Raw genomic sequence first — 22,750 nt, forward strand, 5'->3', positions numbered from 1 at the left:
ATTCATCCAGACTAAGAAGGAACACTTAAGAAATCATGTAGTAACTTGAAAGTGTTAAACAATTAAAACCCCCTAAATTTAGGTGCCCTTATATGGGGAGCTGTTAACGTGCAGTGTCTGAGGCTGGTAAACTGATGAACTTATCGTGTACAACAGAGGAAACTCTTGCTCTTCCTTTACTGGGGTGGTTCTGATGCGAGCCAGTTTCATCATCATCATAACATTTTTGATGGTCTTTACGACTGCACTCAAGGACATTTTCTATGTTCTTGAAGTTTTTAAGATTGTCTGACCTTCATTTCTTAAAGCATTATTTTCTTTACTTTAGTTGAGTATTTCAAATAGAGCTATTTAATGTATACCAACTCTACATCTTCACAGCTTTACAACTGATGCTCTCAAACACATTAAGAGACAAGAAATTCAAGTAATTAACTCTTGTTAAGTTAAGCACAGCTGTTAACTGAAAGCTGTTTATTTCAGGTGACTCTACCTCATAAAGCTGACTGAGAAAATAAAGCCAAGATGTGCAAAACTGTCATCTAAGCAAGAGGTGCTACTTTAAATAATCTAAAATACAAAACATATTCTGATTTGTTTAACACTTTTTTGTGTCCTAAATAATTCCATGTTTATCTTTATAGTTTGGACAAATTTTGTGCTAATTTACAACACAGAACATTTTAAATAATTAAAAACACTGAATTTAACATATCCAATCTCAAATTTTGACTGTTACTGCCCATACTCATCTTATCTAATCTTTCTATTTGTATGCATACTATAGACTAACAGTTTAAATAGGAAATGTGTGACTGATATCTGTTGTTGTTTGTCAACTATTGATGTAAAATAACTTTTATAGAGGCTGAATGTGCTATCATTTGTGTGTATCATTAGCATCAGCCTGCAGGTTCTTCTGCAGGTAAAACAGAGCATTTCTGGGATAGTTTTACAGAATGTAGTGTCATATATTACATTATGTTTTTATGCTCCACTATAAAATAGCTTCACACTGCAGAGTCTACACAAACTCTTTTATTTATCTTCATAGATAGTGTAGGGCTAGCTAGCATTAACAGGAAGAGAACTTAAGAAGGTTAGCTGAGTTAACATTAGCGACGAGCTAGCTAACATACTAACGTTAGCGGAGAGTTAGCTACGTTAAAGGGGAGGAAACTAGGGTTAGCGGAAAGCTAGCTAACATTAGCGGTGAGCTAGCTAACATGCTAACATATTCAGCATCACAATGGAACAAAATTGAAAAAGAAAATGGGAAACGTTAAGTTTTAATTTTCAATACAATAAATTATTTTCTACTTAAGAAGTTATGACTACATTTTTTGGGCCTTAAATTATATTTACTGAGGTCTTAAAAGGTCTTTGAAAACATTAAATTTGACTTTTAAAATGGAGCAAGAACCCTGGATAAGTTTAATATAAAATTTGAAAGTTTACTGAAATTATCTGGGCAACCAGACCTTAACATGTTTTTCTTACGTAGCATTTCTATTTGAATTGACCCATTCTGCCCAGATCACTGATTTGCTTTTATGTCATACAATCATGCAAAATAAAATACATCTTAAACAAACAGTTCAGTTTTTTTTCAGATGTGTTTGTGTTGGCAGTTTGATTTCTTTAGTTTTTTTTTTTTTCAAAAAAATCTCTGGTGGGTGTGAGGGGATAAAAGCTAAACATTTTAATCCCTGCCTCGCCGCGGTTGGTTTCCCAATGCATCTCCTTGCTCCAGCACAATTAAACTAATCCATTTGAGGAGCACGCAGCTGTGTGAGAAACAGCCTTAGAGACCTTGTTTAAACAGGGTCACAGTCTTAAGGTTACCATCAAACAAATGTTATTGCAGAGCAGAAACTCCCAGAAGCACAAGTTACGCAGAATATCAGAGCCTGCTGGAATGGGACAATTTTCTTATTGTAAACTCAGGAACTGTGGCTTGTTCTCTGCTTTACTGAGAATAAAGGGTATGCATTGTATTATTTGGCATTATTTGGGTCGTCAGTCATTCTGGAACCCAGAAGGACTACAAGACAAACACCAGGCTGGCTAATTTCTACTTAACAGGTAAGCAACCAATGAGCTTCAGCTAAGGTTAGCTAACTTTAGCTAGGTAATTTATCAAAACTGCTAGTAGGGATGGTAATTTAAGTCATTTTCATTTTAGGCTATTTTCAACATTCTCACAGGAACGTATTTCTAATTAAAGTTAAAGCGGATTATCTCCACTTTTATCAAGAAGATGGTGCATACGCGCTTCTGAGAGGTGTGCAGATTTAGGCACTACTGCGATGCCGAATTTGGCACCCCCACCAGGAAAACCACTCTCTCATGGGAAAGGCTGCAGGTGACATGACTATTTTTCATCATTTCTAAGTAATCAGCAAAGTTTAGAACAGTATCTTGGGTATTTTCATTTTTTAAAGCCAAGAAGACGTGCGTGCGCTCCCGAGAGGGGGTGCTTTTCCTGGCAGGGGTGCTGAATTTGACACAACACCGGTATCTTAGGTTTCACTGCAATTACTCTGAATGCTAACAATGCCTTTCCGTCACTCAGTGAGTTTAATCGCAGTGAAGGAGAGGAAACATTGGCAAATTTGTGCTTCACTGAAGCAACAGTTTTGTGTCTGTGTGAGAAAAATAAGTAGAACAGGAGGCAGGGGTAAAATAGTGAGAGTCAGTTATGAGATTTAATCCATCAAGTAATCTAACTCGACAGCAGCGATGCTGTGTTTATGTCGCTAAATAAAACCGCTAATGCATCACTGAGCTCTGTAAAAAGCCTAGTGAATTATGGAAGGAAGCTGAGGACAAACTTGGTCACAAGTTGGTTAAGTTGCTTAACCAGTTGCCTTTCCTGGTGTTATGCAAAATTCAGCTTCCCTGCCAGAAACCTACTTTTTTCAAGTGCAGGTGGATCATGCAACAGAATTTATAGAACTTGTTTTCCTGAGATTAGTATTTTTCACACGATAAGGCACACCAAATTATAAGGCGCAGGGGTGTCGCAATGTTTTCCTTCTAATTCAGCAGGTCTCACCCCGTAAAGCTAAGCTAAGTTAATAAAACAAAACTGTATTCTTAAAAATACTATTTCTTTTAAAGTCAAATAAGTGCTGGATGTTAATCTACACAGATTTCTCTTCTGAAAACTGTTTATTTGGGTGAGTAAAGTGCTTCCATTTATTTACAGTAAGCTTAGATTTATACAGTTCCACTAAGGCTAGCTGCAGTTAGCCGCTAACGCCACTTGAAAGTGGAAAAATACGATAAGGGTTAATCTACAGTTACAGTAGATAAAGTAATCACCAGTGTAATCTGTTGGCACATACTGCTGTGTGATGTGAAAGCACACAAAGAGGAGTCAGATTTTGAACCAACACCAGTCCTCTTTCTTCTTCTATTGTTTAACATAGCCTCCCTTAACCAAAACAGGACCAACTACAGACTAATTACAGGTAGTTGAGACAGGCTATTGTCGTCACCCATTAAACAATAGAAGTTACACCATGTTATTCAGTGTGTCAACACATCAAGCTTCACTTGGACTTGCAGTGTTAAAAATGCCCTAATTCCAATTTCTCCTTCATTTTTAAGGGTGTCAGTGAACACAAAAAGAAAACCTCCTGCAATTCTTGTTGACAGCGAAGCGGTAATGAGCATTTGTAAGCCCTTTAAGTCTTGAAGACAACCTAATACTGCTTTGTCATGCTTTCCTAAACCCATTAAAATAATCAGAGCCTCCAACAAGTTCACAGTGGGTTCTAAAGCAAGCCTGGATTTCACTTAATTAACTGTGTGGCATTTTCAGTGTCTGCAATATCAGCTGTTTCTTTAGTTTTTTTCCCCATTAAGTGGACAGATGGACATTCCTCAAACACTGAGGGCAAAAAAAACAATCAGCGTGTCACATTCCAAGTGTCCTCTGACTTTGGTGGATTGGTATTTTAACGTTGCAGCGTTTCTTCTCTTCTCATCAGAGGAAACTGACATTCTTATTATTATCTTTCCCCTCATCATACCCTTTGTGATGCCGGTCAGCTCAGGCATGTGTTAGCTGATGAATCAAGAGCTGGGGATCTGGTGCTTTCTCTCGAGAGTGTTGGCTGCCTATTGGCTGCATTGGTGGCAGTTGGAAAAGAAGGTGGTGTCTGACTTCACATGTATTAAAGGGGGCATGCGCTTGTCCTTACCCTCTTAGTGTTGGTAGCATGATGGGGAGTTCTAGTGAGTGGGTGGTTGTTTTCGTTGGCTCAGGTACCATATTTTTGCACTATAAGGCACACCGGATTATAAGGTGCACCATCAATAAACGTCTATTTCCTAATCTGTTTCATATGTAATGAGCACTGGATTATAAGTCGAATTAATCGACACCTGTAAGGATGCTGGGGGAAAAGGTTAGGAAGAGAAGGAAGAAAAAATAAATAAATAAATAAATATCGGCATTAGCCGATAACCGCAGCGCTAGCGGGACATAAATACTTGATAATGCTAGACTAAGGAACCCTGAGTGTTTTCCGGTAATCCAGGGGCGAGATCAGCTAGTGGTTCGTCCCACGTAGCTTATTTTAACACAGTAAACACACAGACTACAGTCTGATATACTCACCTCTGAACAGTGAAAGAGCTAGCGCTGAGGTTAGAGGCTAATGCAAATGCTGCTGCACCCAGTCTTAATGCTGAAAAACTTCACTAAAAACAAAGAAAAAAAACTCACCCTTATAATGCTGTACTTATAAGGCACACACCATAATAGTCTGAATAATACAGTAAATTGGGAAGAGAATCCCTATAGGCGAAACCAATAGTGATTCAACAATAAAAAATGCAGACACTATCTCAAACTGAATAATCTTCTATCCATAATAATCTCTCAGTGGCCTTATTTCAGATTAAAAATGAATAAACACAGGCTTGCAAATAAAAGATGTAAAATAATAAACTTCTGTCAGACGCTGTCAACTCCTGCAGTTATTACGCATTTCATTCATTTAATAAATAGTTCAGGCTGCTGCCAGCATCCCACACAGCGAGTATGAGAGTATCTGGATCTGTTTAATAAACTGGAGATGAAATTATGATGACGTCTCGAGCCTTCACGCTGTCTAGAGAACACGAGTTACCACAGAAACCTTCATTACGTAGTGAGGACGTGACGAGTGTTTCAATATCAACATTTTTATTGAATTTTTTTTCTTCAGCAATGAACATTTTGCTGTTTTTTTTTTTTGATGTTTTTAATAATTCACTTTCTTATTTTTACATAATATTATTGTAAAACAAATGTGTGGTGCATTCACATTTTCCCAAGGGATGCTTTTCTCTTGAGGGTCGATCTCTACGAGGATAAACCAGTGAAGAGCTTGAAGCCGGATCCGTCCATGGCTGAGATTCGTACGAGAGAGTGGGAGTGGTGGCCTAATTAAAATAATCTACAACACATAATGGATTTATTATTTGTATCTGTTTGTGGTTTGTTTCGGATCTTTTGTGTTATGTCTGTTCTGTTGGTTTGGTTTGTTGTTTTATTCTTTTTTTGTTCTGGAGGAAAAAAAGTCCACTTTCCAGATTTTCACCTATTAAAATAAACGTCCCCGTTCATGCGACCAAACAGTCTTTATACTTTCATTTTCTTCTTTTTCATCCTCTCCTTGTTTCTGTCTACGCAACGTAGGTGTAGACTTTACGATCCTCCGGCGTCCGTGCCAGATATTCTCTCTCTATAAGTCCTTCAATGCGCTTTTTGATCACCACAGGGCTGGGCAGGAACCGCACCCTCAGCTGCTGGGTTACCTGATGAAAAAGACAAGAAAGTTTTGTGATAACGATACTCTTGCCAAAACACTGAATTAAAAACATTATTTCAAGAATATACGACTGCAACAAAATTAAAATTAAATTTTACTATACAATATGCAATATGATAATGCACACCCCTAACTGAGATATTAAAAAATACAAGAAATTGATCAGATTTGTAACAGAAGTAAATGATCCAGAATGTCATGATACTAAAAAATGCACTCCATATATCTCCATATATCCAGCATTAAAGTAAAATAAATGATACTGGACAGATAATCTGTCTCTAGTAGATATATAATGGGAAATGAGAAGAGTGTAAATTTTTCTTTTTGCTAAAAATTGCAAAAAAGTAGTAACTTGACGTGATAATTAGAGGTGGGTGATATGGCACCATATTTCAGGGTAAAATATCATTCACGATATTCAAAAAAGTTGGCGATATTATTGCATACGATTCAATATGGCACACCCCTAATATGAACACTAATGCAAATGACTGTATTCAGATGTTTTTTTTTTTGTTTTTTTTTTTACCTAGGGCTAAAACGATTAGTCAATGTCGATTATAAAAAAATAGTTGCGTCATTAATGTGTGATGGTGAAAGAGAGAGAGAGTAAGCGCACTGGAGCAGTATTAGCATTAGCGGCTAACCACGCTAAGCGCTAGCACTTTAGCATTCGAAGGTGAGTATTATCGGCCTGTAGCCTGCTGCTAACCACTCCACTGCTGGAGCAGCATTAGAATTATAAACCGGTGCGCCTTATAGTGCGAAAAATATGGTACGTTATAGTAACAACACACTTTAATAAAACTTTAATTTTCTTTTCCTAGACAAACTAAAACTTACTTAAGTTTTAGTTTTCAAGTTTGTCAATTTATTTATAAGTGCTGTGGATTAATATGAAATTGATTCTTTCACTCCAACAGTTTTTTTTTTTTTTTTTAAGTGCAGCACCTCATAGTCTATGACATCACTTCTTGTTTAGGGTCACCAAACTTGCTGGCAAAATGGCAACAAAAACACTGCAAGAAAGCTGCAGAATTCTATATTCTATATTGAAATTTGATAGCGAAAAATGTCTCTGTACAAAAAAAAATTGGTGCCTAGTTTCGATACTTTGCATAAACGCAACAATCGCAGAAAGCATGCACAATGAGACACCCTGTTTCCAGTTCTTAGGCCATTTGTAGGAGTAGGTGTTTCAAAGATAATACTCATGAAAACATCTTAAGACACCCTCACCTCTGCTACAAGAACGTTGTGCTGCATCTTCTTCCTAGATTTCATGATGCGTACAATGGCAGCCTCGATTTCGTGCTTTCGGTCGTCGTCCACTTTTTGCCGTGTCTCTTTTCTCTCTGGGTCCGACTCGCCTTGCTTAGCAGCAACTGGAGCAGAAAACACAACCAAACAACCCATGAACACAGCTTTTATGATCACACACGATTGTTTACATTTCTTTCACACACTTTCTGTATTCTGCGCACTATAAGGCACACCTTTAATTTTCCCAAAAATTGGCAGTGCGCCTTATAATCCGGTGCGCCTTGTGTATGAACTTTACCAGTTAGGTATTAGGGAGGAGTAAAGCCACTCTGCTGAAATACAGCATTATAAAGGTGAGGTTTTTTTTTTGTGAAGTTTCACCAGCACTAGGGCTGGGTGCAGCAGCATTAGCATTACCATTAGGCACTGGGCAGTTAGCAGCTAATGCTAATGCTGCTGCACCCAGCCTTAGTGCTGGAGAAACTTCATTGAAAACTCACCCTTAGACAAGAAAAGGAAAATCAAAGCTTAAGGTAAATAAACTAAAGCAAAATAAACAGTTTTCAGGAGAGAAATCTGTTAATCTGTGTAGATTAACATCCAGTACTTGTTTGGTTTATAATCCGGTGCCCCTTTTAGTCCGAAAAATACACTATTGTCTTTTATAACTCAAATACATATTTAACAATAAAATGCATCATCTGGTGCGCCATCTGGTGGGCCTATTCACCTAAATATATATTAGATCTATGTGGATGTATAATGACTTTTTACCATTAATTTGAACATTAAGCTGTCTGACCAAAGGAGGATGGGTTCCCCCCTTTACATATTAGCCTTGATAGTACATGTGAGAGTATAAGGTGCATTTGAGCCCTGGTTTCTAATAAGGTTTCTTTCTCCTCCAGCTCTGATTCTCTGTCCTGCTACCACATTTCTGTAAACCTGCTGTGCGACACCATCAGTTCATCAGTCTATATAAATAAGTTTGATTTTATCCAAAAAACACTGGGACACTGCCACCAATCTAAATGTTTGTTTTATTCCACAGACATATTTAGCCGCTGATAAAGTTCTGAGTAACTGGACAAAAAAATTATGAGATGCCTGAGGGTCTTTATGCATGATCTCAGAATGGTTGAACAGTAGGCAGTCTGGGTTTTGCAGTGAGCTGCTGCTGTCTCTCTCTCTCTATCTCTATATCTTTTTATCACCTCTCCAGCGCCCCCTCTCCCCCAGCAGTGGTAGTGACAGTACCTGTCTGGATTTTGACTCTGTGCAGTTTGGAGGTAAACTGGTCGTTGACTGTAAACATGTGTCCGTTCTCGATCTCTTTACTCTTGGGCTCCTTTGTCAGCACCCGCTGCGTTGTTTTCCCGCAGGCTAGAGACTGCAGGGCTCGCACCAGCTCTCGCTCCGGGATGTCCGTCTCCTGCTGGATCTCCTACAGGTCAAATGGTAAAGAAGGTCACGTGTTATGAAGTAGTTTTAAAAACTGACTAATACAACCCCCAATTAGAAAATGTTAGTATAGTATTTCATTGCACATAATATGCATTTAAGATATCTCATATTTTGTCTGCTAAACTTCACTTATTAAAGGAATATTAAGGATTATATTTTCTTTAGTAACTCGTAACATGGTCAGGATGCATCCTCAGACATTAAGGCCAGCTCTTGTCAGCAGAGCTTCAGCCAGTATTTTCTTACTTGAACTTTGTGATACGTCACAGTAGTTTAACCTCCAAACCTGCCCACCTTCATTTCCCCAGTCCCATTTCCACACACCAGGTTGCCAGGTATAGACATAGAAACAGGGACCTGGCTATTTATCTGCTGAACAGGTAATCACTTAGCTTCAGTCAGGTTGCTAACCTGAACATGGTAATTTACTAAGTCCAATAGCGTAGTTGAAATGGGCATTTTGGACACTGCAAATATATATAAATAAAGTATATAAATCACTATATTTAGCAACAGAGTAATACTCATTGTCGCTTGCCACTGTGTGTCAATGTGGTACTCTGCATAAGCCTCACGTTTGGGGTAGAAAACCCTATACAGTGTGTGTAAACTGGACTCCTGTAGGCATTTCACAGACTGACTCACATTTATTACTGACAGTTCCTTTACAGTTTTTCTCAGTCGCTTTGATGCATTTCTCATATGAGAATTAATATTTGAACCACAGTGTGGGCATTTCTCAAAACAGTTTGTACAAACAGCCCCACATAAAAAAATGAGCAGCAAATGCTAGTAATTTACTCACAATCCTTTGTTCATTTCCCAAAGGTATGTATTTATATCAGTGTACATGTCAGAGTCATTAGAATAAAAAAGTCAGTCAGAATGGTTAGTCACGATTAGTCATTTATTGGACAGAATTCGCCTTTAAAATTTTACTGTTTGGACAGTAATTTATTAAAAGACCCTGTCGACAGGACTCTCAGTACATTGTGTTTCATTAGTTTAAAGCCAGCTTCATACAGGTATTTATTTTATTTTGTATTATGTTACAAAACTTACAAAGTGACTTTTATAATTTACATTCATTATTATTCTGGACAGGATACAGTTATGTATACACATTAGATGGTTTTCAGCTCCACTGAGCATTTGGGAGCACTTTAGTTAGTCATTAATTCAGCGAAAAAAAAAGATAAAATCTACTTTACAAACTTTGACATTTAATTTAACTGCTTTGTATGGAAGGATGTCTGCAGTAAACTAATGGATGTTTTGGGTGGGTAAGACCTCCATTCAGCAGAATCACAGTATAATATATTTTGCATGATCTGCTTGACATGGGCAATTGATAATTTGGGAAACAGCAGACAGTTATTTGTATAAAATGAATGACTATAAGGGGCACCACATTATAAGGTGCATTAAGCAACACTAGTAAGGATGCCTACACTGAGGTGATCAAGGGTGTCACCATGTTTCCCTTCTAATGGGGAAGCTAAGGGAATTGCTTAAGTAAACAAAACTGTAATTCTTAAAAAAAAAAAAAACTAATTTACTTTTAAAGTCAATTGAGCGCTGGATGTTAATCTACACAGATTCCTCTCCTGAAAACTGTTTATTTGTGTGAGTAAAATGATTCCAATTACTGTTTTACTTTTTGGTTCTGATTTTTATTACCCTATTATTATCTTATTTTTATTTTTCTAGTTTTTTTTTATCTGTCTGGTTTTGATTGTATTTTTATTCTTTCATAATTTTCATTCATTTGTTTATGAGTATTGTATTTTATTAGTGTTTATTTTAATTGACTTTTTTATGTCTAACCAACCGCAGGTTAGCAGTGCTACCAGTCCCGGGTAATGGCGCTACCCAGCCATTGGTTAGCAGTGCTAGCCAGCAGTGCTTAGCAGAGTTTGCCAGCCCCGGTTAACAGCTCTACCCAGCCATGGTTAGCAGTGCTAGCCAGCCCGGTAAGCAGCAATTCCAAGACCCGGTTAGCAGTATAAGCTTTACTGCTCCTTACAACCTAACTGGTAGAATTCTAATTATTATTAGAATTATAAGGTACACTGACGATTTTTGGGAAAATCAAAGGATTATAGGTGCTTCTTCTTGTCCAAAAATTACGGTAGATAATGTGCTGATTGAACAACTGGTTTTGAGAAATTCAACTCTGATGTGAGAAATGCTCCAAAACGACGAGAAAAAATAATATACAGGGTCTACAGTTGCAAAATACCCTTTTATTTCTAAAACAAAATAAAAGGGTATTTTTTTAAGATTAAGATTTGCCGCACATATTCTAAAAGATAACAAACTCTGGTTCTTTGGTCTGGAATGTGGTTTACAGTCTTTTTCACACCTGCTACTTTGGTGCGGACTTATTCTGAGAAATCCAAAGTACACAATAAAAGACGGAATTTAAAAAAAGTTATCAATGTAAGTAATACAATGTGATTAACCATGGATCCAAGATACTTTCAAAAACGCCTAGTTTACACTATAATGTATATGGTTCACTATTCTATAGTGTGATAAGACAGTCACAGTGACTTTACCTCAAACACGCACTTCTCTCTGTTGTTGAAGAGCATGAGTATGGTCATCTGGAAGGTGGACACCTGCAGTATGTGCTTCCTTGTGTTAGAACCTGTTACTTGTGCTCCTCCTACACCCACCTCAGAACCGTCCTCCTACACAGACACACAGAGAGAAATAAAAAAAAAAAGTACAACAAATATAGAGCACACAGGTATTACTGTATCACTGCAATAAATTCTTACTGTACTGCTTATATAAAGAGTTTAACATATAATAGTTTAATAATATTTATTCAGTAATCTAATTAATGTAAGACTAAACACAAAAATTGTGGCTTTTACATCATTTTGCTCTCCAAAGCTTTACTAAAGGATGTCTAATATTATTTACAGTTCATATCAGTGGCAAGAAGAATGGACAAAAATCTCAGTCTCTAGATATGCAAAGCTGGTAGAGACAAACCCGAAAGGTAGTTCTACTAAGTATCTACTCAACTTCACAATTAGGTGCTACTTTGTGTTGGTCTATCACTTAAAATCTCAATAAAACATTTCAGTTTTTAGTTGTAAGGTGACTAAATGTGAAAGATTTAAAGCAGTATGAATACTTCTGCAAGTCACTGTATGTAAGAGTGTGTTTAAGGTGTGTGTGTACCTTTTTGATAGGCCCGTAGAAGGTGGCGTTGAGGTCTGCTGAGCCCATGTGGTGCTGCAATGTGAGCTGCCTGCCGCTATGCTTGGCCAAGTAAAACCTGCATATATACAGTTGACAGTTTATACACAGGCTTTGTTATTCTTACAGTTAACAGTGTTTGATCCTAAACAGAGAAACCGTGCAGGATGTGGAGCTATGCTCTAAAAGACATGACTTTGTTGAACACCTTAATTTCCACAGAGTTTATTTTAAGCGTTGTTACATTACTAGTCTTTACAGTGATACAGACCAATCGCATTTATGGACTTTTTATTTACTTTTTTTTTTTTTCTTAAGCACTGAAAATTCACCTTTTCCAAAAAGCTTACTGTATTTTCATGTGTTCCTTGTTTTAGGCTACTTAAAGTATTTGAAAAGTCTGTTGTTTAAAATGAATTAATGTAAACAGAATTGTTAATAATATGCTGCTAGGACTACTAAGCTGCTCTGATATACAGGATTTGGAACTGAATGATAAATGCCTGTGTAAAATCTGGAACATGTAGCTTTGTCTCAGATGTGTCTTTTTGTTAATACCTTATGGGCAAAAAAAAAAATTGGATATACTAGTGCATCTAAAAAAAAAATTGAATAACATGGAAAAGTGATTTTATTTATGAAACATTCAGTTTAAAATGTGAAACTCATATTATATATAGATGTATTAAACACAGAGTGATCTATTTTAAGCGTTTATTTCTTTTACTGTTTCTTTTACATGATTATGGTTTACAGCCAATAAAAACCCACAAATCTATATTATAAAAGACCAATTGGTACAATTGGTGCAATTTTACACTCTGTTATTTTAAATCTCATAATGATTAAAATCTGCTTAAGATGTATTGTAACTACAGCTCTCGAAAAAAATTAAGAGACCACTTTAGTTTCTCCGATTACGCTATTTATAGGTTTATGTTTGAGTAAAATGAACATTGTTGTTTTATTCTATAAACTACAGATAACATTTCCCCCAAATTCTAAATAAAAATATTGTCATTTAAAAAAATGTATTTGCAAAAAAATAAGAAATGGCTGAAACAACACAAAAAAGATGCAGATCTTTCAGACCTCAATAATGCAAAGAAAACAAGTTCATATGGATAAAGGTTTAATAGTTCAGAAAATCAATATTTGGTGGAATAATCCTGGTTTTTAATCACAGTTTTCATGCATCTTGGCATGCTCTCCTCCACCAGTCTTACACACTGCTTTTGGATAACTTAATGCCTTTTTTCAGAGCTGTATATGCCAAATTGTGCAACAACCCAGGGTGTGTGTGTGTGTTTTATTAGCCTACACACTCCACCATACAAAAAAATGAGACTGAAAAAATGAGCACTGTCACACATTCAAAAATAAGTGCTGTACCTTCTGAAAACTTCAAAGGCGTGTCTTGGGGAAGGGGGGATGTTACATTTGGGCGTGGCTGCCTGTGTAGGCCAATAGCCTGTAGTCAAAACTCTAACAGTAAGATCAACACCACCTAAAGATACCTGAAACATGGAACAGTACACACACAGGCAGAGACATTAGAACAACAATAACACATGATAAAACTGTTATTAATAAGTAAATGTTCTTCTTCTCATGCCCAGGTTATGAAAGTAACCCCAGTCAGGCAGGTTTTGGAGGGTCTTACCCCTGTGGACTGCAGGTGCTGGCGGAACTCGTCCATGGTTGTGTTGGAGATGCTCATGTCTTTAAACATGCCTTCCAGTTTTGAGGTGAACTGACATCCGCACTCCGTCTGCAACACAGTGACAACATGGGAAGATCTATGAGCCTATGTTTACACTGCACAGACACTCGTTTTGCAACATTTCGTATCTAAATAGTACCTAGACATGCTTTGACCATATTCTTTTAACACTTTTCACTAAAGTGTGGACAGTTTTGCAGATTTGAGGCAAAGAAAGGGTAAATTTCAGATTTCATTTCAAATGAAAATCAACAAAATTCGAGTAAAAATACAGGGGTGCGTATCCCAGAAAAAGGCTAGGCATTAACACTTAATGATCTAAAAACCTTTGTAAATCATGTACTTCTTAAGCTTTTTCATAACTCAAGAGAATTCCTACACACTTTGAATAGTTTACCTATAAAAAAAAATGGCAGGTACCGCCAAAGCACAGAATAGCACATTTATATGTATAGTTTATTTTATTTTTATTATTATTATTATTATTATTTATTTTTTTTTAGAAATAGTCATCACATCACAAACTACATCCATTGGCAACAAAAATTAGAAAATTAAAAATCTAGATCTTGAGTTGTGTGGTTTAGTTACTTAGTAAAGGTCCTAAATTCGGTTATAAGCATTAAATGTACGTAAAGTAATATTTTAATCTATAGTATGACATTTTTCAATGGTATGACATTCCTTGTTTAACACCAGAGAGGCAGACGGTCATTTTATTATTGATTTATTTTCGCCTTAATAAACCACCTGTCTAAGTAAATGTGTTACTTTTTATATTTTATTCTATTTTCTGGTCTATTTTCATACATAAAGCACATCAGATTATAAGGTGTTTTTTTATGCAACACTAGTAACTAGTAGCAGGAACATGTTTTCTGTCTAAAATTCAGCACGTCTGTAAGGCTAAGCTAAGTACACAAAACTGTAATTCTTATATTCAGTATGCCACTTATGCTAATGCTGCTCCAGCAGTGCTAGCTGCGGGAGAACTAAACTGAAACTCCTTTATAACACTGTACTTCAGCAGAGTGTCTTTACTGCTCCTTAATACCTGACTGATAAAATTCATACTTAAGGAGCACTGGATTATAAGGCGCATTAAGGAATTTTGGGAAAATTAAAGGATTTTAAGTGCACCTTATAGTGTAAAATACGGAACTAAACTTTAAGTACTGTATGCACATCATCCACACTTCAAACTTTCTAGCCTGAATAACCATTTTAAAAGTCCAATTTAATGTTTAAGACCTCAATAAATATAATTTAAGACCCAAAAATGTAGTCATAATTCTTTTAGTTCTGTCCCTGGTTCATGTTAGCTAACTCACCGCTAATGTTACCCAGCTCTCCGCTAACCTTAGTTCTCTCCCTAGTAACATTAGCTAGCTCGTTTAAGCTAGCTAATGATAGTATGTTACCTTGCTTGCTGCTAACTTTAGTATGTTAGCTAACCCGCCGCTAATGTTAGCTAGCTTTCCGTTAAGCTTAGTTCTATCCCTGGTAATGTTTGCTAGCTCATTTAAGCTATCTAAAGTTAGTATGTAAGCTAGCTTGCCACTAAAGTTAATATTTTAGCTAGCTAGCTAGCTAGCTAATGTTAGCTAGCTCTCTCTTAATCTTAGTTCTCTCTCCAGATTAGATGTTTACAATGGGTCACTCTGTTTTCCCACTCTGTTAAACGCACCGTCTGAAAATGTAATACCTACAGCAAATTTACAGTAAATGTAAGACAATTTCAGACCATAATTACCCAGATTTTAATTTAAGATATTTTAGAACTTTTTAAGGACCCACAGGAACCCTGTAACAGTAAGACAGATCAGCAGTGAATTTTACCTTAAGTTTGGAGATCATGTTTTTCTCAGAGTCGTCTGAGACGCTCTTGTTGGTCAGCAGTCTCCTGGCCAGATGCTGTTTGTAGTATCTCTCAAATACATCCTTCTCCTGCATGAACCGGAAGAGCACCATGGCCTTATCCAGTATGTACTCTACCTCCTGCTCTGTCAGCTTTAAAACACAAAACATCAACAACAACAACAACAACGTGAGCATTCTTTTTTTAATCAAAGACAAAACATTAGTCTACATTTTTACGCAAATCATTTCACCATTTCTGAACACATAACTAATTTCTACAATATATGAAATATACAGCTCTGGTAAAAAAAAAAATATGAGACCAACTAAAAATGACACGTTTCTTTGATTTTAACAAATTGAAAAGCTCTGGATTATAATCAAGAGGAAGATGGATGATCACAAGCCATCAAACCACCAAACTGAACTGCTTGATTTTTTGCACCAGGAGTAAAGATATAAAGTTATCCAAAAGCAGTGTGTAAGACTGGTGGAGGAGAACATGCCAAGATGCATGAAAACTGTGATTAAAAACAAGGGGCTAATCCACCAAATATATATAAAAAAATTCTTAAAACTTTATAAATATAAACTTATTTTTCTGAAATCTCTGCATTTTTTTTGTTATTTCAGCCATTTCTCATTGCTCATTTTCTGCTGCTAAATGCTCTAAATGACAAACTTTTTATTTGGAATTTGGAAGCAATGTTCATTTTCACAATGTTCATTTTACTCAAACATACCTATAAATAGATAAACTGAAGTGGTCTCAATTATTTCCAGAGCTGTAAATCAGATAATTTATGTTTGACTTATATGTAGAAATTAGACATAAGAGTACAGTGTCATCGTTTGCGTAATTAATACGAACAGTCACAAACTTTTTAAAATATTGTAATGAGCAAGAGTCCAGCACAGGTTAGTTGGTTTGGTTTCACACAGGCGTAAACATAAACACACTAAAATGTGCACACCAATAAACATTACATTCTGACCACAAGCGAACTGCTCCAGAGTTCGTTTTTATCCGCACCTGAGTGCAATTACTGTTTTTCACACCTGCTCAATCAAACCGCACTGAGGGTACAAACGAACCAGAGTGAAATCACCCTTAGTTTTCCAGCTAAGGGATACATTATTTACCCTAACAGTTTTTCAGTAGCCTTTCACATGTTTTACAGCAGCACAAATACTGAACAATGCAGGACACCTTAAATAACACACAGACAGACATACCCCTTTAACTCCTTTCTTTAGCTTGTCGTCGATGAACAGTGAGAGGTATTCGGGCGATCGGGAGTTCAGGTTTAGGAAATACTCAAAGTCTCCAGCAATGGTCTGCTTAAACAGCCGGTCGTTGCTAAATGACTCCTGAAGGAAGCGGTCAAATCGTGTTTTCAGGTCCAGCAGACCCTGCAGAAGGAAAGACAACCATATTTAAACATACTTTTTTTTTGGTCTGTGTTGTTCCAGTAGTCACAGCAATTAAGACATTAGCATTAACAAGTTATTGTTACCTTATTAACAATTAATAAGGTAAACAAATTCTACAGCATTTCTAGATCCACAAAGTAAGGTCATAAAGCATCAGCATCAACCAAGGCTAAAATCATAAAACAAAGAGGAGCTAGACATTTAATGACCTAGCTAGGGATGTCCCGATTTCACTTTTTTTGCCCCAAGTCCAAATCATTTGATTTTGAGTACCTGCCCTTTGCAAGTCCCGATCTGATACTTGCAGTAAAGCAGTAAAAATAAACAATCCAAGTTATCCCTCTTTTAAAATTATTTTTATTTAATTTTTTTATTCATTTAATGTATTACTAAAACAGTATCAAAACATTTTAGTACAATACAGTATATCCGTTTAAATGATTTACATTTAAACATGCATCTTTTCTTAAATAAGAAAACTAAAAAAACGTCACACAGTAACAAATCTGTAATCAATCATAGTTAAGGTTGTGGTTTTTCCATGGATGTTTGGAAGGGAGACAGTAATAATAGTGTAGTGGGTTTTAGGTCAGGCAGACTAGATTTAGAGTAGCCTTATTGTACTGTATTATATCTCAGAGTAGTTTTGATATATGTATATATTTTTTTTACAATATCTACAATAATGTAATGTGCTGAGTTAGTAAGTTTAACTGAGAGTTTTAATGGAGGAAATAAAACGTAGTATAGCTATAGTCTAGCTTGCTGAATTAGTTAGTCTGGGCGGAAACACTGATATTCAACAGGACAATGCGAGCGGCTGCAAACACACTTAACAGACAAACTTTGGTGACATGAGGGACTTGTCACTGTGAATGCAGCATGGGCTTTCTTAAGGCACACATGCAGAAGAGTCTATAGTGAACTTGTGGAATAACAGTGTAAAGTTACATTTTTGATAAATCAGTGATCCTGAAATTATAGATAGATCACATGATCGAATCAGGGACATCCTTAGACCTAGTCTCCAGTGTGAACTGCTCAGCAGTGCTGATCTGGTTGAACATACCTGTATGTAGTCGACGGGGTTCTTGCCCTCTCCCTCCTCAGATACGAGCGCTTTCCCCTGCTCTCTCAGATACAGACTCATACACTCACACATCGTCTTCAGTCCGTTTGGCACTCTGCTGAACAGCTTATACATACAAGCTAAATCTAGATAAAAGTGAAAAACAGATCAAAGTTGATTAAATTAAATTAAAATGATACTGTACATACATTATTTCCACCCATATCTGTCATTTACTATTTACAAACATTACTACTGTAGAATTATTTTATTAGGACAAAAAAAGCTTAATAACGCAGCAGATATAGCAGAATTAAGTATTGTGCATTTTAACCCCCCCAAAGACTGATCAGTATAACACGTATAAATCATTTGGGCCCCAACATCAACACATGCTCAGTTTCCTCACCCTCTGTCTTTCCGTTTTTGAGCATGTGGACCAGGCCGGAGTTCTCCATCTCCACGATGGTCTTCATGTGTTTAGAGATGAGCTCTCTCTCCACCACCTTTACGATAGGCTCCTCTGTGGACTTATCCAGGCAGTGCATCACTCGCTCGATCTCCTCGTTTATCCGAGCCTCCACTTTCTTAATGTACACGCTGGCACTGTTCTCCGCAAGAAACTTCTGACTTTCCATCTGCACACAATGCACAATGTACTGATAACTGGTACTTTTTCTAATGTTTTTCGTTACTTGCAATTGAGATATACTGCATATTCATATTTAGAAAGTAATAAAAAAGGGAGACACTATAAAGTACATCTCTGTTTACAACCGTTGCATAATGACAATTAAATTACAAAAAGCTCAACAATACAAACAGATAGATAAAGGCGCAGGACAGTTAAAGAGCTCCGCGCGGCAGTAGCTGAGCTCTGCGCAGTATTTTAGGAAAAAAACGAATATCGTGCATTAAGAGTGTCTGAACTGTGATTGTGCAACACCTGAATTCAGTTGCCATGTTGGGTCACTAACCTGAAAGAACTCTGCAGACATTTCTAAGAAAGGTGCTTCAAAATCTTCTTCATACACAGAGCGCCCCTCCAGTCCTAGAATCATCAGCATTTGACACGCATTTCTTATCGCTCCTCTAGAAGGGAGAAAAAGAAATGAGAAGATACAGAGCAAAGTTACTGACAGCATTCATTTCAATGACTAATATCCTACTATCTAATGAGATATCACAATTGCATTCTGAACCCAAGTTAACCTGAAGGATTTAATACAGAATAAAGTCACTGACTGTAGTATTATGTTTTGTAAAAAAAAAAAAAAAATGTGGACACACTTAAAATTCAGTGCTTTTTTCATTTTTTTATTTTTCTGCATTGTAGATTTATACTGACGTCACGAAAAAAATGAAGAAAAACATTTGAAATTGTTACGTGAACAAAACAAAGTGTTAAACAAACCAGAATATGTTTTATATTTAAGATTCTTTGATGTAGCACTTCTTGCTACAAGGACTGTTTTGCACATCTTGGCTGATTTTCTCAGTCAGTTTTATGAGGTAGAGTCACCTGGAATGTTCGGCTTTCAGTTAACAGCTGTGCTGAACTCATCAAGAGTTAATTACTTGAATTTTTTGTCCTCTTAATGTGTTTGAGAGCATCAGTAGTAAAGTTGTGAAGAGGTAGAGTTACAGGTATACAGGGAATAGCTCTATTTGAGTAATGATCTAATCCATATTATTGCAACTGCTCAACTGAGTAAAGAAAAAAATTACTTTAAGAAATAAAGGTCAGTCAATACGAAACATTTTAAATAGTCGCAAACACTATAGAAAACGTAATGATGAAACTGGCTCTCATCAGGACCACCCAGGGAAAGAAAGACTAAGAGTTTTCTCTGTTGCACAGGATAAATTCAGTTACCAGTATTTTGGTTTGTTTAACATTTTTAAGTTACTACATGATTCCTTATGTGTTCCTTCATAGTCTGGATGACTTCAGTATTCATTTATAATATAGAAAAAACAAAATTAAACAAAGAAATTAAAGGATAAGATGTGTCCAAACTTTTAACTGGTCATGTACGTCACATCTGGCAAGCAAACTACTTTGTATTTGATTATATTTACCACCTAACTATTTTTAACAATAGTCTCATTGTCATTATAGTGGAGTTTGATTTAATGTACTAAATAAGACTAAAAAAGAAACAGATTTTATTTCTCGAAACATTTAAAAAGTTATTTATGTATTAGTTATATATGTTCAGTGCACACACCTGTCCACCACCTCGCCCTTTCTTTCTCTGGCGATCATGTTGAGCAGCGTCTGGCGGAGGTGGTCTCTAATGCAGCCGTACCGGACCACCTGATCTCTGAAGATGATCAGGCCCAAATTATACACATTCTCTACGTTATTCTGCTGCACGTACACACGGTCCTACAGAGAGAGAGAGAAAGAGAGAGAGAGAGAGAAAGAGAGAGAGAGAGAGAAAGAGAGAGAGAGAGAGAAACATGTTACACAAAGCACAGCAATTTATAAAGACTTCATCATCTTCTAAATGTTGCCTTTTAAAAACACAGTGGGGCACCTAGTGGTCCAGCGTTCTAAAGCGCTGCCACTATGATCGCGAAATTGCTGTTTCGAATCCTGGTCAAGCAGCTTGCCATCAGCTGCCGGAGCCCTGAGAGAGTACAATTGGCCTTGTTCTCTCTGGGTGGGTGGATAGCGCTCTTTCCCTCATCACTCTAAAGGGTGATGTCGATCAGCACAAGGCATCTGTGAGCTGATGTATCAGAACTGAGTCGCTGCGCTTTCCTCCGAGTGCACTGTGATGCTAATAGAAAATGTTGCACCAGCGAAAGTTTCAAAAAAAGGCCTGTGGTTGATTTCACATGTATCGGAAGAGTGTTGTGTTGTGGCATCACTACTGATGGGGGATATACAGCTAGGCCTAGCTAAATGTGGATGTTTTTAGTAAGAGGCCTTGAAATATGTGTTTTATTTTTAATTAGAAAATAAGAAACTAATTACTGCCAATATTATACTGTACATAGCACTAGCATCTGGCTACTGGCTTTTAATAAACATAAACACACTGAGTGGAATTAACTTAGAGATCTGAAGCTAACAACACCTCGACAGTTTTCCTCATCCATAATTAACTCTAATTTAGTGAGTCTGACACCAGAGGGCCCTCAGTAATTACTGGAATCTATTAAATCCATGATATACAGACATAAATGTAAAATTCTGTAGTAAAAACAGGGTTCTTGCACTATTTTTAAAGTCAAATTTAATGGTTTTAAGACCTTTTTAAGACCTCAATAAATATAATTTAAGAAACAAAAATGTAGTCAGAATTCTTTTAGTTCTCTCCTCGGTAACGTTAGCTAACTTTCCACTAACCTTAGTTTGTTAGCTAACTCACCGCTAATGTTAGCCAGCTCTCTGCTAACCTTAGTTCAATCCCTGGTAATGTTAGCTAGCTCGTTTAAGCTAGCTAAAGTTAGTATGTTAGCAATCTTGCTGCTAATGTTAGTTAGCTTGCTGCTAACATTAGTATGTAAGCTAACTCGCTGCTAATGTTGGCTAGCTATCTGCTAACCTTAGTTCTATCCCTGGTAACATTAGCTAGCTCAATTAAGCTAACTAAAGTTTGTAAGTTAGCTAGCTCGTCGTAATAGTATGTTTGCTAACTTGCCGCTAATGTTAGCTAGCTCTCCATTTATCTTAGTTCTCTCCATGGATTAGATGTTCACTGTGGGCCACTCTGTTTTTCCACTGCCATTAAACGCACCATCAGAAAATGTAATACCTACAGCAAATTTACAGTAAATTTAAGACAATTTCAGACCTTATTTACCCAGATTTTAATTTAAGATATTTTAAGACTTTTTAAGGACCCGCAGGAACCCTGGAGATATGATTGATAACTTGCTGTTTTCTTTTTATTTAAAGAAACATTTTAAATAAAATAGCCTTTTTACCAGGGCTGGAATAAATATTAGAGATGGGACTGATCCAATCCAATATCAGTATCAGGTTTTATTTTGATGCAACTAATGTATCGATCCACTTACTGATCCAGATTCCAGTTCCACAGTTTACCATCAACCTGATGCATCTCCAGCCCCAGTTAGCAAATTACTCGCTGCTGCTTCGACTAAAAATCTAAAAAGAAGCCGTTTGTTTGGAGATAATTTGAAAAGGCCAAAAGCACTGCCAGCATGCTGAGGTGTGCAATTAGCCTAATTAGCACCTGGGGCCAGTTGTTCAAAAAATGTAATCCGGAACAAAATTATCCAGATTTGGTAATCACATTTTTTGCTATCCAGGATCAGGTGATCTGTCTTACCAGTTTTTCAAAGCAATATTGGATTGGATCAACCTGATCCAGAAACACAGTTTTCAGGATTACCTAATCCGGATTACCAGCTATGTAAAAAACAGATTGAAGAACCAACAGGGGTTGATGACTCCTTTTCTTGCAGTAACAAGATACTGCTTATTGCAAAACAATACGAGCAATCGAGTGTTCTGCAGAGACGCTTTGCATGACTTAACTATTTGCGAGTCGAACCACAGGGAGCATGCAACATAACACTTGCATGTATTGTCCTGCCCAATGTTGCTACCAGACGCAATATCCCTCTCTGTGATGTTCATGATGCACCTGAGCCTGTTGAAGAACCAGAACAAACTCTCTGGTGTTCTTTGCAATTGTTTGAAATTATTTTTGACAGCTTCATATCTGATGAATGTTTCTTTGACATTAATATACAGTGATGAATGACAGTGGGTCAAGATGGTTTTTATTTTTACGTTACTATAGAAAAAGGCTTAATTGGTAGCCAATGTCTACTTTATCACTGTAACGGTTAAACAGGTCAAGTGCAAAATAGAAGTAAATGTATATACACTAAATTGTACAAATG

The 22,750-nt window shown here is 36.7% G+C and overlaps 1 protein-coding gene across 1 annotated transcript in view; it reads right to left on the reverse strand.

The window, feature by feature from the left end:
* Window positions 1-5,183: 5,183 nt before the first annotated feature.
* The window catches only part of LOC103023403 (cullin-3), a 33,022-nt gene continuing 15,455 nt past the window's right edge, over window positions 5,184-22,750 (reverse strand). Inside the window, exons 4-16 of the mRNA XM_007232908.4 lie at window positions 20,092-20,252; window positions 18,838-18,952; window positions 18,270-18,498; window positions 17,861-18,006; window positions 16,594-16,770; window positions 15,337-15,507; window positions 13,438-13,545; window positions 13,167-13,291; window positions 11,757-11,853; window positions 11,120-11,254; window positions 8,352-8,538; window positions 7,071-7,216; window positions 5,184-5,814 (exon numbers count right to left, since the gene is read on the reverse strand). Coding sequence (XP_007232970.3) covers window positions 5,683-5,814; window positions 7,071-7,216; window positions 8,352-8,538; window positions 11,120-11,254; window positions 11,757-11,853; window positions 13,167-13,291; window positions 13,438-13,545; window positions 15,337-15,507; window positions 16,594-16,770; window positions 17,861-18,006; window positions 18,270-18,498; window positions 18,838-18,952; window positions 20,092-20,252 — 1,929 coding nt within the window. The 3' untranslated portion in view covers window positions 5,184-5,682. The remainder of the gene's footprint in view (window positions 5,815-7,070; window positions 7,217-8,351; window positions 8,539-11,119; window positions 11,255-11,756; window positions 11,854-13,166; window positions 13,292-13,437; window positions 13,546-15,336; window positions 15,508-16,593; window positions 16,771-17,860; window positions 18,007-18,269; window positions 18,499-18,837; window positions 18,953-20,091; window positions 20,253-22,750) is intronic.

The sequence above is a fragment of the Astyanax mexicanus genome, chromosome 4, assembly GCF_023375975.1.
Source record: "Astyanax mexicanus isolate ESR-SI-001 chromosome 4, AstMex3_surface, whole genome shotgun sequence".
Taxonomy (NCBI): Eukaryota; Metazoa; Chordata; class Actinopteri; order Characiformes; family Acestrorhamphidae; genus Astyanax; species Astyanax mexicanus.